Source organism: Onychostruthus taczanowskii, unplaced genomic scaffold, assembly GCF_017590055.1.
Source record: "Onychostruthus taczanowskii isolate IOZ18803 unplaced genomic scaffold, ASM1759005v1 scaffold6, whole genome shotgun sequence".
Classification (NCBI taxonomy): Eukaryota; Metazoa; Chordata; class Aves; order Passeriformes; family Passeridae; genus Onychostruthus; species Onychostruthus taczanowskii.
The window spans coordinates 13,198,266-13,216,431 of record NW_024503679.1 but is presented as its reverse complement, the minus strand read 5'-3'; the positions used below and the strand labels follow the sequence as shown (position 1 = coordinate 13,216,431).

Below are 18,166 nucleotides of genomic sequence, written 5' to 3'. Positions count from 1 at the left end.
TAATCTTTCTTCGTATGTCATGCCCTCTAATCCTTTTATCATTTGTCACTGTGGTTTGATAAACTTGGAAAAAAATCCAATGAATTTTTCACAGTGAGAAGAATGAGTAAGTATGTTCCAATAAAATAAAAATCAGGCCTTGCCAATTCCAATTCTTTCCACATTTCAGCTGCTGAACTAAAACTGTTTTTTTTCCAAGGCTCTGAAAGAAATGTTGAGAAAATTCTAACCAGCCCTCCACAAATCACACCAGTTCTGGCCTACTGAAGTGGAAATGCCAAATCGTTTGGGGAAAGCCATTAGTAGGGAATGTCAACCAGCACTCAGAAGGGCAGTGAGGGGGGATTGCACATCCCTGTGTACATCTTTGCACCTCCTCCACCACACACACCCCTGCAGGAGCAATTCATGAGCGTGTGCCCACTGCAGGGCCAGGCACAGCCTGGGGCTGCTCAGAGTCACTTCTTGTTCAGGTCTCGCACAGGTACCACCCCTCTGGGATGTTACACAAACCAACTCCTTCCTACTTTCAAATCTGCCAAGCGGCAAACTGCTGACAACCGTTTTCCCAGTTAATACAGATAATAACTGAAAGATTTATGGAGAGATTATTTGTTTGTGTTCTCCCACCTACCCTGTGATTCTAGCCAACATAACCGTGAGATATGCTTACCTTATCATCTTCATCCTCGTCTTCATCCAAGCCCATAAGCTCCTGCAGAAGCAGATGTCCAAATTACAAAACACAACACTTATTTTTTTTAGTGACAGGCAATGTTCAAAAAGCTTATGATACTCCCACAAAGTTTCACTATACAATTTTCTCCCACTTCTATTGAAAGTCATTAAAAAACCCCACCACTTTCTCCTTTCCAAAGCAGTGTTTTATATTCAAGGACCTTTCTTTTTTGTGGCATTCTGAACAAAGCATGCAATACCCTATACAAATTTTAAGTCTAAATAAAGCATTAGTGGCTGTGTCCAGTAATCTGAAGGCAACAGGCTTTCAAACACATTGCCAACTTTTACTATCTGTAAACAGCTTTGTTCTCAGTCTTGCAAATGAACCAACTGGTATGTCAAGGCTGAGGACTCTATACTCAACTTGTTCCATCCCCACTGCCACAATGACTGCTCCCTCCCTTTAGGGCCATTACTGAACATTAGACTTTAGAAAACACATTAGTATGAACATAATCAATCTCACATAGAATCCCAGTCAGATTTCTATGCAGCATTATTTCCTCCCTTTAACTTCTGTGCTGACAGGTAGGACAGAAAACAAAAGACTTGGCAAAGGCTTCGAATTAGGAGCACTTGGCTTTCAATTCAGGTATTTAATAAGCTGAGCCTTTAACAGGGTCCCCCAGTTTTTTCCTTGGTTATTTAATAGCTACATTTGAATCTGTGAACTACAAGTTTAAATACAGCAAACATGCAAAGAATGTGAAGAATCACAATAAAAAGATGTTTTGAATTTAGGGTTTTCTGAGGGGGTTGGGTGTTTCTCTTTTGGGGTTTTTTAATTTCTTTCTTTTTTCTTTTTCCCTGAATAGCAGCTTCATCTAGGATGTAAAAGGTACTGAGAGTTCAGATAGCCAGATTTATTCTTTGGCTCTTTGGAATACCCTGAGCAGTTGAATTAACACTGATCATGGTTTAAATTTCTATAGAAGCTCCCCATCTGTAAATCATAAAACATTTTACCAATATTCACGAATTTAGCCTCCTGGCAAGTGGATCAGGAGTACAAGGTTAATACTGTTATTCACATTTTATAGCACAGAAATCAGAGAGAATTTGAGGTTCACTTTTGCAAAGCCTCTTGCTTGCATTCCTCTGTATACACAAAATGTGTGTGCTGGCACACAAAAACCAAAGGCAGTGAATATCCAGCCAAGGCCTGAAGAAGCAAAAAACAAATAAATGACTGTGTAAAAAGCATTGGTATTTTGAAGAAAACCTTTTCTCATCTGCAGGACAGATGTGACTGGGGCCAGCACCTGATTGTCTATTTTTGACCTACAGATGGTTAGAATCACAGACACACATAAAAAAGGAATCAGGTAATATTAAAGGCACTTTGACTACTTGTTCCATATGATCCCAATCCTGCAAAGCACTCTGGCAGACGTGTGATTTTGCTTATGCAAAATGCACCCCTGAATTTCATGGCACGGCACTGCTTACAGAATGTGTGACAGGAAAAGAGCCAAATTCTTGATGGACCTTTCTTTAGTATTACCACAATTAACTGTATTTTTGGAAATAGCCTTTTTGCTGTGTCCATCTAAATGACGCTCTGCTCAATTTTTCTGTCTCATTTGAGACTCTCCTCACCTGAACATGCAACAACTCACCACAGGAAGAGGGAAGAGGCTGGAAGGCACTCTCTGTGTATTTTTTTTTTCTGGGTAGGTTATTATTGTTATTTTTTATTGCCTTTTGTATTAAAAACAAAAACATCTGTTTGCCTGGGATTCTCCCACATGGGAAGTTTTGCTTTTCTTGATGAAATCAAGTAGTCACTGAAGACACACAGTATCTTTCTGCATTATTCTGGACTTGGCTGAAACTGAAGAAAGGCATTTCTTTTACCATGTTTTCAAATTAAGCCTCCCCTGGTCTGGATAATGCAACTTCTCCTCTTTTCTAAGAATCTTTCCACTTGGGAGTGGATGAAAACTAAACCAGGAGCAAATTTTAACACTAAAACTAATAAACCTGACATTGACTTTTTAAATTCTGGGATATTATGCCTTTGTGTAAAATCCACTTGACTCATTTAGGTAAAGGTATTCTTCATGGTTACCAACGTCAATCATCTTTTAATCAAAAGTTAGAAGAAAGCTATCCTTTGATTTCCATTTCATTACTGTATTTATTTCACTTTTAAAAACCGAATATTATGGATATTCATGAATTTACTCTCCTTTCTAGCTCTAATTGCCATTGTTAAAGACAATGGTCAATATCAAACAATCATTTCATACCCCAACAGTAGAACTTTGTCACACTTGGTGATTATTTCTGTGTTTAAACCTTTCTTTCTCCCAAGTTACAACCCAAAGCCTGAATTTCTGGGGGGAAAAAAAACCCCATTTGTCTTTTAAGAGCTGAGGATGGGAAAGAGGAATAAAAGCTTCTTAAGACCTCAGATCACAGGACAAGGCTTAAAAGAACTACATTCTCTTTTGGATTCTATTGACTTTCCTCTTCTGTGAAACATGAATCATTAGTGTGTTGCAGAGTGCAATGGCAGGAGGAGAATGGCTTTTAGGAACTTGCTGCTTTGCAAATCTTTTTTAATTCTACTTAAAAACATTTGTAGTTATTTAGTAAGTGAAATCCACCTCCTACACACTCTCATCTTCTTCTCCTATTACTCTGAATGGTTTATTGCTTTAATTGAATAATGAAAATTGAGAGGGTTGAGGTTTCTTTTCAGTAACTTTGAAACAAAAGTGTTGTTTAACTACACAACCAACTTAATGCCATTAGAACAAGTGACACTTTGCTTGGGGCGAACTGGGGCTGCCAGAAATGTTACTCTACTTGCCACTCTACTTGCCTGGGCATCCTGGGCATTGTTGACCTTCCCTGTTGTGACGAGGGAGAAATTGTATGCAAAGAGCACCAGCAAAGCCAGGGGCACCATGTACAGCTCCACGGTCCAGACGGTGACCACAAACACCTGGGAGAACACGGACAAGTGTGGAAAGAGAAAGACACCTAAGAAAGGCTGTCAGTCATTATCACTGTGCACATTCATCCTTGAATCTCTGCTAACCCCACCCAGGTTATTATTATTTTGGCAAAGAAATCTGCTCCCTCTGGTCTCTGTGAGGCTGCTGCTCGTTGGCTTCTCCTCCCCTGTACCTGGGGAAGAAGAAGCCATGAACATGAGGCCAGCCCAAGGCTTCTCCACTCCTTCCTGGGATCCCTCCAGCCTGGAAGCCTTTTGTCCTTAGTGCTGATGTACAACAGATGCCCTTAGAGAGGTAAACCTGCTCCACTCTTCAAGCTCTAACTGCCAGGGGGTCTTTCCCAGGCGAGGGAAGAGCATTTTCCTCTTGTGCAACAGGAGCCACAGAGCTCCCTTGTCACTCCACAGATGATCAGCAAATTCATCTTCACCATCAATCCACCCATACTCTTGGCACAGCAGCACACAGAAAGGACTCTCACCTTGCAGGAGGCAAGGCCTCAGGCTGCACCTGATTCATTGTTTTGGAAAGGGCTGCAGTTAGCCTAGTCTCCATTCTCATACTCTTGCTGTTTTTCAGCACAGCATATTGAGATTTCACTGGTTCTTTGGAGTCTCTTTTCCTAAAAACCAGTATGAGTCTGTGTGTTTGGACTGGCATCTGACAAAACCCACCAGAAGCAAAACCAGAAGCCAAACTGGAACTGCAAAACACACAAATAATATGATGGGGATCTAAAAAGCACATAGGATTTTTCAAAAAAACCTGCATCAAGCCAAACTGCAATCCTATCTCACAAGTACCAACAACATCTGAACGGACTGCAAACTTGGAGGGGTTGGCAATGCAAAGTTAATAAACTAAATCCAGAACTGCCATAAAATGTATGTTGTGATCCCATTTCCTTTTCTACTCAACACAGTGTTTCCAGAAGAACTGCCTAATGCTGATAGCAACTTGAAGCTATTTTAAGCAATCTCCTTCAAAGACAAGGCACAAACACATTTTTCTGATTTTTCTTACCCCAAAAGAAACTGGCTTGATCAGAAACAACAATCACATTTTTAGAATAATACAGGTAAATGAAAATGAGTCAGATCCAGTAAAAGTATCTCAAACAACAACAAAGGGAAAATTCTATGGGTGAAGAGGAAACTAAATCTCTACCTCCCCTCATCCTCAGCTTGCCAAATACTACATATAAAGACAATGCTGGCAGTTGTAGAATGGGATATTTATGGCAATGTATTTTGTGTTATGGACCTGAAAGTTTAACCACACTGTACCAAAGAAACACTTCCCATTGCATTCAGCAGTGTGAGAAGTTACACCCCCACAAGACAGCAGCTGCTTTAACTTTTTTAACAAAAAGACTTGTCTGACATCAGACAAATGGCCAGTTAATACCTACCATGGGCCAAACATAAACCAAGAAACAATGCCTGTATCCATAACCTTGCCCAAACAGCACTTGCATTTTCTGGAGTGCACCTGATTTCATGTTAGCTGTTGCTATGCAAGGAATTCGACTGTCATCCTATTCTTGGCATTTGTTGGCCTGTAAAGCAATCTTCAAGATATATTCATTTATAAAATGGGCTGACATCCAGGAAATATATCCCCATGCTATTGATTTGCAGCACAGGAATGTGGAAGACGATTTGGTTTTGGTGGGTTTTTTTTTCCCCCTTTTTTGATCCTGTTGTTCAACATACTAAAAAATTAGAAGTGATAATGATTCACACAGCCACATTTCATATGTAAGCAAGGCAACAGAAACACGTGAATCCAGGCCAAGAATTGGTATTGGATTTGTCTTATAGAAGCTTTGCATAACTTTAGCTAATAAAACCTTCAATAGTTTTGATATTCCCAGCTCAAACATCCCCCATAAATTAAAATTCTAACCTGAACAAGTTCCTCTGAAGCTATTCCAGCTCCCTTGGATGAATATATGCTTGTCTTTTAAGACAAAGTGAAGGTGATAACAGCTTCTGTCCTACCCTAAATGTTACCTCAAAGAACAAGGACCTGTTATTGCACATATTTCCACAGGCATCTTAGGCACACATAGATTTTAAAAAAAGACATACATATAAACATACATCGGATCCTTCCGTAAACTCCATTCATAGAAATTCCTATTTCCAGATATTAATTCAAAACATTTGCTTCAGCCCAGGGGAGGGTGTTGCATTTGCACCACCTCCCTGGGGTACGAGCAAACTCAGCCTTCCCTGGATGCAGCAAAAAGACCCCACCAGCAGCCAGCCAGGCAAAGTCCTCAAGGAGTCAATAAAGCTCTTGAAGAACCTCTCTTCATTCACTCAGTTGCAGGACTTGACCCAATTTTAGTGCATCTGTCACCATCCCATGTGAACATCACCCTGCTCGGCTGCAAGTGCAACACAACCTTGCAATCTCAGGTCATTCAGGCAAGCTACGAAGTCAAGACCTTGGTGATTTTAGATCTTACAGTACATTTTGTGTATTATTAAGTTTCAGACCTCAAATAAAACTTCATTACAAAATCTCACTGTAGGCTCAATGGGTAGCTGAGGCATGCTGTCTCCTCCTTTCTAATGCTGACTGGTTTAATCAGCTGCTGAGTTATAACTCAGACAGTGAAGCTTTGATAGAGCTCCCACATCTCCTTAACAAGAGCTGCTTTGCTGCTATTGCCACAGTACAGGGAACTTTCATTACTGTGACACGACACAGACACAAGACAAATTGATTTAGCTATTCAGAAATTATTTAGCCTCGGAGGTATGGGAAATGATTGCTGTGAACATACAGTACATAATAAAAGTTCAGAGTGTGTTTATAGAGTGAATAGAAATATTTCTGCTGTTCTAACAGCCTTTTGAGTATTTCTGCAGCACCAGTTTTCAAAGCAGATCCCAAGCAGTCATCAAATGTCCTATTTTATCAACTTTCAGGGAGCTCCCTGACACTGACCACAGCACCAGCAGCCCGGTGACACAGATACCCACTCCCCAAATGACAAGGTCCTCAATCATGCATGTTTTTACTCTCTCCTCAGTGACACTTTATGTCTGGGAGAAGTTCTTGAATTATGCTCCCTTAATTATTTTCTTATCAATATTTTTATGGCAAAACTCAAGAATGCTTCAGCTGCTGATGTAAATAACAGCTAATGCAAGGAAGGGTATCATCTTGATTTCTTGTAATCTCCAGTCTGTTTTTGCCTAATGCATAAACTAGAAAGAGAATCCATTAACAGGTTCAGATCACTTTCCCAGTACCACAGAAGTCAGGGACACAAACCATGGCCCTGCTTCAAATGATCCAGGTTCAACAAACCATTCCTTTCTTCAGTGTTTCTTGTTGTTAGACCAAGTTCTGTCAGACACAATCCATTACATTAATTGATACTTTTTCTGCTGGGCTTCACAGTGTTCGTGGGAGAAGCTGAAAGCACAGCAGCCAATTTCTAAACTAAGAGTTAAAGTAGCAGAAGCGAGCTTTCTACACTACTCCTTTTAATGCAATTTGAGAGTATAAAAGCCTATTATAGAAGTGAGCACTTTAATTCACAGCATTCTAAAACAATGATCAAAATAGAAACAGGAATGGGATAGACCTATCTTGAGGGAAAGAAAAAAAAAATAAAAGAGCTCTTGAAACTAATATTTAGACTAGAGCTCTACCTAAAAGACAACAGCAATATCACAGCCTTGGAGAAAGGACCACTTGATTTCAGCTGATTAATGTGTTGCTATTTCAAAGGGCTTAATAACTACAAGTTAAAGCTCTGGAGGTTTGGGAGCCGTTTCATCTGAAAATCATTGAAGAGGGGTCCAACTGTTCCTGTCAAGAAGCATGGAGTTTGAACAACCATGAGAGTGGCCCTTTTGACAGCAGCACAAAAGATGAGAGAAGGCAGTCTCAACTGAAAGTAAAAACAAACCCTTAGAAACACGTTTCAAATCTGGTTTTTCTGCTGCTCTGGTTCCAATTTAGCATCTGACTATTAAGACCAGATTTTAGACGGGTGTCTACTAAAATATGCCCATAAAACATTTGTCACCAGCAAACCCACAGTCATGGGATAGAACAGTTTTAAGAGGCTTAGAAACCTAGCACAAGATAGGATTTTCTGCGTGATTTTTCTACACAATAATTACAATTTTTCTAACTGTAAGATTAACAGGCTCTTTTTGACCTGGCAAGCCTTTGTGGTGCAGTGAGGGATGCTCTGTTTTGTGACAGAATAACTCTTGGACAACATCAGTGATGGGAGGAGAGTGATACATTCCCTCAGATGGAAGAAATAAAAGTGAAAGGAGATTAAATGCATGCGAGGAACCTATGGTATAAAGTTATTTTTTTGGTCAGTGCAGGCTCCAATGCTAATGAAATGCCTCATCAGCAGAGCTGTGAAAAATATTGTTTGAAACTCCAAGTCTCAAAACCCACAATTTAACTGAACTCTAAACTTCTAACAGCTTCATCAAAAGTTTCCTTGTGATTTATAAACACGTTCTGTGTAACTTGTGAAGGCATGAGAAAAACTTGGGCTGATACTGTTGTGAACGTCCAAGTCTGGTTTTGAACTAAACTACACTAAACCAGATCAGTGAATTTGATTTGAAACAGAAAGACGTGCTCCCCCTTATTTACAGGGGAGAGGAATTCTGTATTTTTAACTTATTTCTGGGCTACACACTTTCAAGTTGCCATGTATGCACAAATGAACACCTTAAAAAAATGAGAAATTTTTGCGAATAAATATTCAGGGACAAATTCTCTATTTTTGGGGTTTCTAGGCCTTCAGCCCCTCTGCTCCAAACAAAATACAGGATATAAGCCAATAACATAAGATACTGGCTCCCCAAAAGGGCACTCGAATCCCTTGGAGGCAATAAGTCTGTCGACAACAAATTATTTCTGACAGATACTTATTCCTGCCCTTAGACATAGAGAATACAAGAGTAGAGGAGAGAATGAACCCACTCACAGAGAGCAATGCATTTGTGCATATGTGCATATATAGCTGTGCATATGGAGACATCTCTTCCAGATATGGGCAATATGGATGCAGGAACACAGCAGTGCTGAGCCTCCACTGACAAAAATCAGGGTGCCTGGTGAGGGCCCAGCCTGATTGGAGTGCAGCAATGAGGCTTGTGTTTTTGGGCTGGTTTTGCACGGAATAGTGAGAGTATTTAAAAAAAGAAGTCATGAAAAATAATGGAAATTATCTTAATGCAGCCCCATCTCAAGGCACAGCAAAAAAAGGTTGAGGAAACCACATAGCATGTATTTCCCACTAAAGATCCTCCTCCAAAGATGCATTCCAGAGTCATTGTGACTGATACTCTTCCTTCCCACATTCACCTGATGCTCCCTCACCTCAGAGTGTGCTCTTACTGCACTTCACAGCCGCAAAGCTGGAGCTCAAGGAGGGTCAGTTCTGAGCAGAGTCACTCCCTCATTGCAATGCAGTACTGGAGAACGTGGCAGGAAGAGAAATTACACTTAAATAAACCAGCACTGGCAGAAGAAACCTATTTACTTTAGATTCAATTTGTTTTTTGTGTCCCTGGCAGAAGAACGGGGAGCATCTCAACGGCAGCGCAGAACGTGCGCTGTATTGAACAGCAACGACCAAAATCAAAAATGACCTGAAGGAATGGAGGGTTTTAAATATTTATGCCACATTACAGATCATCTCTGCATTGCTCCACATACCAGCGTACAACTTACTAATTTTTTAAGGGTGTACCACAAGGCAAAAAGCTCTCTGAAGCAAGTGTGAGCACAACCAGAATTGAAAAACAAAGACACAAAAAATCCACTTCAACATCCCAAAAGCCAAACCAAAGACTCAAACTGTGCCCCAAAAACCCTCAATCTGCCTAATATGTAACTGCACAGAACTGATTAGTATAAATAAAGGATATGTTTGCACAATTTGTTTTACCATGTGCATGAAGCTAATGGCTAATGCCTTAGGATAACAAACAACAGGCCATGGTTGCCCAACCCAGTTGTCTGCATAGGCTAAATGATACAAAATCATGTCCTGCTGCCACATCCACACCCCAACTCTTCTTTTCCCAACTCCATCTTGCTAAGTGAATGGCCCAGGATGAGCTCAAGGAGAAAAAGGGGGGCCCAGCTTGTTGGGAAGTACCCAACTAGTGGTTGACAATTTACATCACATGTGTGATTCAACAAGAAAAAGGAGTAAAAGAATAAAGCCCGTGGAGGAGGATGGGAACTCTGGTCAGCGTGGTCACAATTTTACAAAACATTCAAAAGCAAAAGAAAAAAAAAAAATGTTCCCCACTCCCAACCAAAAAAAAAAAGAGATGCAAAACCAACAAAAATAGTCCCAAAAACATGTGAAAAAACTCATACTGTTTAAGTCAATATGTGTTAGGGCCTTTTTTGTCATTGCCTGATTTAGACTCTTCAGGGGGATCTCATTTTCTCTGCTGCTGGTAGGAAGTAGAGACTCATTTGTGTTTTAAATGAAAGCTGTGATTCATGTGCAATCACAGGACTCTTAAGAAATAGTGCTTTAAGAAGAAGCATGTTCTGCAAAAGTCGCAGAGAAATCAGAAGAGCTGACAATATTGCAATCTGTTCTCCACCATCCTCTTGGGACACTGCCGTCGGAAACTCCATCAGGGAAGGTTGGGATGCTACACTCAAGACTGCAAACACTTACAAAATGTCCCCACTCTGAGCCTGAATTACTGTTGTCATTAACACGTTCAATGGATTTATCCCCTACTCACAACAATGCCTGGAATCAGAAAGAGATAACAACAAAACAAAAAGTAAGCTAATTAAAAAGCGATGGTTTTCTTTTTATTCTAGATTATTTTCATTACATTAATGAGGTTACCCAGCCTAGAAAAGTAGAACCAAGATCCGTGGATATATTTCTGTAATGAGGAGGTCAGGGAAGAGGCACTCAGTCTAAATTTAATTCACTGAACTTCTCACTTGTAAAGTCTGTAAGTTAAGATTTCTATATTGCATTCCAGCACTTACCTGGCACACTGGTCAGTGTGGATGATAACTGCCAGCACAAAGGGGTGCATGCCTGGAGGTGTCACCTCTGTCCTCTAAAATATGTGTATTTAACCCCCAAAGCCAATGCCCACAAGTCTAGTGGGTGCCCCTGTCCAATTTTCTTGTGGCTCCTACTTTATCCCTAATCCCTATAAGAGGTTAAACCAAAATCAGATCCAACATGAGTTTTGGGTTCTATATTTATGTATGTACAACAGTTTTAGAGTAAAAGATTTCAAATCCTTTTAGGCGGCAGACACTGAAGAAATAGCTGTTTGCCAACACGCTGACTGGTCTAATTTTTCCCTCATGCTTTTATCTAACGTATTTTACATTTCCTGTGCCAAGTAAAATACAGTTAAGACCCTCAAGCAATAAAGCTTAAAATCAGAAAAAAAAAAAAAAAGGAAAAAATATTACAACCGTTTTCTATGTTTTGGGGTAATCCTCTGGGGATGGGCCAGGGGAATAAATCTGCATGCTATTTCTAAAGGTGACTGGAGAAGACCAGACCAAGGTGACTGGAGAAGATCCCAAAACAAAGAGGAGTGACAGGCAAGGAAAAAAAGAATCTGTTGTTTTATATCGTAGATAAATTAAATGGTCATTTTTAATTCTCATGTTTTGGTTTATCAGCAGGATCATACCTCTGGAATTACTCTCACACAAAAAGTTATAATCTGTTTTCAGGGAAGACAGGCATTATGCAAGTTAAAAGCCTGATCTTATAGTAAATAATTCTTCCAAAAAGCACCAGAAAAAAAATATTTGTGCTATTTAAAAGAAGGCAAAAATGTTGGCAAATTTTATTTATTCTGGATAAGGTGAACACCTTAAAAGGGTCATGAAAAAAAAATTATCATTAGCTGAGCTGATAAATGTCCACGTATTTGGAGGAGTATTTGTTAACATTTTGAGAAACATTAGCAACAAGGGACAGATTGTGACGTAATTGCTCAGCAGTGGAAGGAGTGGTGGAGGAAGTGCTCTTAAATTTGGGCTCTCAACTGGGTTCCAATTGGTAACAAATGGGAGTCTTAAATTATATGTTTAAACTACTTTAATGACTCCTCCTTCACATTCATAATGTGAATTAGAGCTGAATGGATAAAGGAAAAAGGGCTCTCTAATAAAGCAAGCATGTTAAATTAGACTATGTTCAGTGAGAATCACACATAAGGTTACCTCCCTGGCATCTCCAGCTATGGCACAGCGGGGGAAAAGAAAAAATCAAAAACCAGGTTTGTAGAACCTGGCAGTAAACCCAGACAAATAAGGAATAGATGACTGTAACACCATTGGTGCAAAACTGCCTGGTACCCTCTTTTCCAAAACCTCCAGTCCTAAAAAAAACCATTTCCAGACTGAAACAAAGGAACCAAAAAAAAAAAAAAATTGAAAAAAAAACCCCCCAAACCAGTAAACAAAGACCACAAAATCAGAAATCTAAAAGCACCTCTAAAGCATATATACTCAGTGAGAGTATATCCTTACAGGCAAAGAATTCCAGATTATTTATCCCCTGTCCTTAAAGTGTACCTGGGATTCCCCAACACAGCCCCATGCCAGAGCCCAGAAAGCCTCTTTATCTGCCTGTGATAGATTTCTCACAGTGAAGAGGAGAAATGTAGCTCATAACTGAACCCCAGCCCTCCCCACACCTGACACACATCCAGGGCACCAGGAACAGTGAGATTACACAACACTTAAACAATTCCAGCACGTTCATAATCTGCAGTGTGACAAAATTGCTGCATTACAGAACAAATGCATGGAGCTGACTGAGGCTTACTGTAATTATACGCTGGATATGTTACCATTGTAAGCTAACAGCAGTGACACACAAAAACACCCCCTGTATACTGACAGCAAGACTATGTAATAGAGATTTTCCATCAGCAGACCTGTAGCATCTTGCTTTCCAAAACACAGAATAATCTTAAAAAAAAAAAAAAAATTGAAACTTGAAAGACTCCTGCAATTTCAGGCAGCTGTTCAGGTAAAACTAAAGCCAGAAGATTGTTTATTTTAATAAAGCTATTATATGTGCAACTCCAAATTAGGAATGGCAGGAGACTGGGGGATGCCTAAACCATCACCACCTGTTTGCCCTGAAAATCAATTAAAGTCACACTATCACAGCAATCCCTTCCTAGCTAATAAAAGTTATACAGCTTCAACATGCAGCTTTAGGTGCTTTGAGGGAATGTGCCTGAAATCTAAATCCTGAGTCTCACATTACTTCAACACTAAACACAACTCTGAACCACTGTAAAACTTGGTTTTTTGGGGTTAGAGAAGGTGTTAAGAGAAAAGAGATCCCAAAATGCTGTTTTGATGCAGTGGATTGAACTAATAATCAGTAAATTCTAACGATTCAGCCAAGAACATTATATAGAGTTTGAAGTAGGAGAAAACTGAAGTCCTTTATGACACATGCCTGTTCAACATATTCTGTGCTGCAGAACAGATCCAACTTTACAAGTTGAAAGCAAGGGCAGTAGAGACATCCCAAGTGTTTTAGTAATTAAACGAATATGCATAATGAACCATATGCCCAAAGGGCCTGTTCTTCATGTGGGCCAGATTTTTGTTTGAATTTTTAATTTTTATATACAGATGAAACATTTCATGTAATATAGCAACAGTGCAAAGGAACATGCTATGCAGGAAGGGAAGGAGGAACTACCCATCTGAGAACGATCAGAATACACTTGATGAATTCTGCTCTTCAATTTCCGATTCAGAGCCAAGAGGGCTTAAAAAAAAAAAAAGGAAAGAAAGAAAAAATCTTTTTCTCCTTTGAACAGCTGTATTACTCATCTGCTCAGAGTCTAGAAAAGAGGCATTGAATATATGTATATTTATATAGGTCATATTTATACATTTATGTGTGAAATGGATTTGATACACCAACACATTTAGATGCTGCAAGACTAGCAAAAACACAGACACTATCAAATTGAAAAGCTTCTGATCCACCAGAAAAAATAACTACAGGATGGCTCTCTAGTCGGCAGGACCTGTCATGTCATGTGAGCTGCAGTGAAACAGGACACACACATCTGTCTGTGAAACAGGAATGGGCATTTTGAAAAAGATGGGTCAAATTCCACTCCTGTTACAGTAATGTTGCCCTACTGTGAACGTGAGGATACCACGGCCTTGTTGCAGAAGTATTAAATCTCCCAAGTTCTCCTGGGGTGCAGCTGTGCTTCTCCTTCCTCAGTAACATTTGCCTTTTTTTGCCATCCCTTGTTCTTAAAGTACTTTCCAAGCAAAAGGAGAATCCTTTGCAAATTTAAGATATTTTAAATATCTGGACTTCCAAATAATAAACTGGTTCTTTTAACTAGGCATTCGGCAAATTTCTGATCCACTAGACAAATTTCTCTTTTGCTTCAAAAAACCAATGATGGGGTCAGGTACTTGTCAGTGTGGACATTCTGGTTCAGAAGCAGAAAAGCTTTCCTGCCTTGAGCTTTCTGAGTGCATTTTGTTTTCAACTTTATGGACCAAGAGAACTCAAATGCTAATCAGACTTAGCGAGGGAGAGGAAGATTTTGGGAGTAAATAGGAGAGGAGTGCCTCAGATTAGCTGAGGCGTGGCACTGCCCTGGGATAACAAGCTGTGGCTGTGAGTGCCAGACTCGGTCCCACAGAGATGTACTGGGGAAGCACCAGCCCAGCAAGAAGGGATGGAGACCATAACATGAGCACTTCCCAGTTACAAGGGTGACTTTTCATCAAATTCAGCAGTTAAACTTTTTTGCCACTTCAGGAACTCCTGTAACCAAATCTAAGTGGCACGGCACTGGACTCAGGACTTAAGAGTATTTAAAAGTTGAAATAGTTGTAAATAGCATCATTCATTGCTCTCAGTCCTAATTTGGGGTCTGTGCTTTTGCCACTGCTGGGTTTGCATGATCTAGTGGTCTCCATGGAAAGACAGATAAACTTCAACAGCTGTCAGAAGACAAAAATTGACAAGGAGTATCACCTTCCCTGACTGTTTAAATCCTTTAAGGAAGTGTTGCAGCAATTAGAGAGGGAGTTTAATCTTTGCAGAGTGCATTAACACTCTCCGACCTCCCAGACAATAGATCAGACCTCAGACACATAATGCTTCCCTAAGGCTTTTTAACCAGAGCATTTGATCTCATCCCACTCTGCGTGTCTTACTAAAGGTATCCGTGTGTGAGACAGGATTCATTGGGCACTAAAGGACCACTGGCTCTGCCAGTATTCATACAACTTTCAAAAAAGAAAGCAGGAATTGCTTTCATTGCAAGGCATGCTGCTGAGGAAGTACTACTTCCCAGAAGAAGGAGAAAAAAAAAAAAAAAGAAAAAGAAACAAAACAAGATTAAAACCATCCAGAGTAGCTCTGCAAAATGTCTTCATTTTTATTAATCTCATATTTCCTTTCTACTGCCACTGTTTATTTCCCAGCTTTGGAATATAAATCTATTTTTTGGAGGAAAAAAAAAAAGCTTAGATTAGTTTTTTATTCATAGAAACAGTTATCTGATAATAATTTCAAAATACTTCATTTCTTAACCCCTGCAGAGGGACTTAAGGGAAAGGGAATTAGGAAGACAGGTCTAGTTTATTAAGGAAATTGAAATATATCATTGCAAATAATTTTCCCAAATGTGTACATGGAAGTATCAGGGGAAGTTTTCTTAACTGCTGGAACAAGTCATCATCTCATTCCTGATGGGCATGTTCAGTTAAAAAAAAAAAAAAAAAGCTAATATCACTGTATCAATTATGCATTTCCCATTTAATATTCTAAACATTTTAAGAAAATTTGCTTAATGCAAAATTTTTAATGGAATTAGACTGTCTTGCCATCATGCTCTGACAGAAGCCACATCTCCTATGGCCAATACATAATGGGAGGATAAAAGCAGCTCACTGGATTCCCACCCATTGCTAAAAAATGGGTGCTGCACTCTCCCTAAGCACTGGTGGTTCTCCCCCCACCATGCAATGCATTTGAGGTACCCTTATGGCTAAAAATATTTAGATGAGGCTATTAATGCTTTTCATTAGCAGCAAGATTTTGTTTTACTTTTGTAGACCTACAAAAAGTGCCTTTTTGTGGAGTACCTGCATTACAAAAAGGTTTGGCTGCTGTTGAAATGGGTATCTCAAATTTGCCAAGCCAAGTGCATCACAAATGACAAAAAGGTCACATATACCCAGTATATTTAAAAACAAGCAAGCCTTCAAAGTCAAAGTGTAATGCAGTTATTTCTAATCTGAACAAACAATAGAATGCATCTAATGAAAGCTGACAATTGGCTTTGATACAGAGATGTGCTGCTCTTCTCTTCCATTAAAAGATGAAAGCTGAAGGGAAGTACAGAAGACAGCGACTTTCCCAAAACAAAAGTAGAAAGTTCTGAACCTGAGCTAGCAAAGTAGTTAAAGGCTGTTTTAGTGAAGACTTTTGCTCACCTTTGGCACTCATCTCTCAGTAAACATGCTGACTTTACACGGGTAATGCTAAAGGTAAAATAGATCAGCATATTAGACTGGTACAAAACACTATCTGTTTTACATATTTATTAACACTTCTCAAAATCACAGCACTACCTTTAAAAAAGAAAAAAGAAAACACAGAAAAACACCAAAAGAAACCAGCTAAGCTTGACTACAGCGTGGATGCCACAATTAAGAATAACAGATTTAATTTTCATGAAGTTGTGGGGGAAGAGATCAAAACTCTATTGATGTTATTGGTAGCAGTGCAAACCTTTACTGTGGAAGCAGTGAAACTTATACATAATTAATAGTAAAGATTTTTTTTAAATCAGATTTCTGGGATTTTGCAGTCATCCCACTTCTCCTCATTTATTTCCAACTGAACAAAAAAAATAATAATGTAAGGGACATACTCTGATTTAAGGTATTTTTACTATTACTGCTATCCTCAAACAACCCAAGAACTTTCTGGTTACTTAAGAATTACCTCGAAGTTAAAGCACATCTTAGTTGCTAATAAAGAAAAGTTAAATGAGAACAGGCTTTTTAAAAAAGTGTATTTGCTCTGCAGCTTCTCTACTAATCTCTTTTTATTTCAGAACTTGTAAAGGATCCAGCTCTTTCTTATTTAAAATAAAAAAAAAGCCCGACAAGCAAACGCCTTAAGAGAAATCCCTCAAGGTGTATCTGCCTCCATCATAAAACCAAATGTTGCATTACCTTCAAATAGGAAATTTCTTCCAGTTGTCACGATTTCTGCAACTAGTGTTACATTAGCACTGAGAGAAAGGGTGAATTAAATTAAAAATAAAATAGTTCAAGCAAGAGAAAGAAAACCTGCCAGAAAAATCTGACAAAAGCTTGAATGCCAGAGCTGGCTTATTCCTGAGGGTCCATCGCCATCTACAGGCTTTTCCTCCTCTCAGAAAACCTGATCATTCTATTCACACAGGATTTTTTGCCCAAAACGAGGATGTAGAATTTTAACTGATGTTAAATAACACAGGTTTACTGAAGCTAATGGAGTTATAGTGATTTAATCCACCTACAGATGTGTCTCTACTTATTCCCTCATTTTGAAAGAATAAAAACTTCCTCTATGCTTCAGGGGAATGCAGTGTTGATCTAAGCCTACATTTGTGTTAAAAAAAAAAATCTACATTTTTAAAACTAAAAGGAAAAAAAAAAAAACCTGAAAGGGGTGTTCCACCAATGACATGGGCAATAATAGTCAATGTCTACAATTTTCCTGTAAAACTGAGTTCTCTAAAGTATTTTCTAAAAGGTGTCAGGTCAAAGTAATGTGAATAATGAAACAAACCCAAGCAGATGCTGACTGAAAGAAAATCAATACACCTGTGGCTCTGGGGGGAAAAAAAGAGCACATGAAGTATAAGAATTTTTAATTTTAATGGAATTTTCGCTTCCTTATATATACACCTTTTTCATCCTAGATGCCATGGGTTTCCTGCCTTTTTTGTTTGTTTGTTTGGGCTGAGCCGTATGTTTTTCCCATACAGCTTGCAGAGTCTAAATCCATGCCAACTTCGGGAATTTTACAAATAAGCTTCTCAAATTCTGGTATTTCCAATAGTGGTGGGTAAGTAGCTTCTGTCTCACACTCCTGTTTAATGAGTCTCACGCAGATGCAACATTCATTCAACTCAGAATACTAATTTCATCTTTGTTTATGCAATTTCTAGTCTATGAATAAAGTGAACTTTCAGAAAAAGCACCAGGCAAATTGGGAAAATGAAAATGACAGAATCCTGACATGGAAAAATCAACTCTTTAGGATCAGATAAGGCAGCAAATTATTGCAGATAAATTTCTTTTGGTTTTCAACCTGCCACTCAATTCAGAAGAATTACAAGTCAGAATCTTATGGTAACAATCAAAAATTCAGAAGATGC

General features: G+C 39.0%; 1 protein-coding gene across 1 annotated transcript in view; it reads right to left on the bottom strand.

Annotated features, from left to right (window-relative positions):
• The window catches only part of MCTP2 (multiple C2 and transmembrane domain containing 2), a 100,086-nt gene that overhangs the window by 16,920 nt on the left and 65,000 nt on the right, over positions 1-18,166 (bottom strand). The window contains exons 17-18 of the mRNA XM_041418621.1: positions 3,572-3,694; positions 674-715 (exon numbers count right to left, since the gene is read on the bottom strand). Coding sequence (XP_041274555.1) covers positions 674-715; positions 3,572-3,694 — 165 coding nt within the window. The remainder of the gene's footprint in view (positions 1-673; positions 716-3,571; positions 3,695-18,166) is intronic.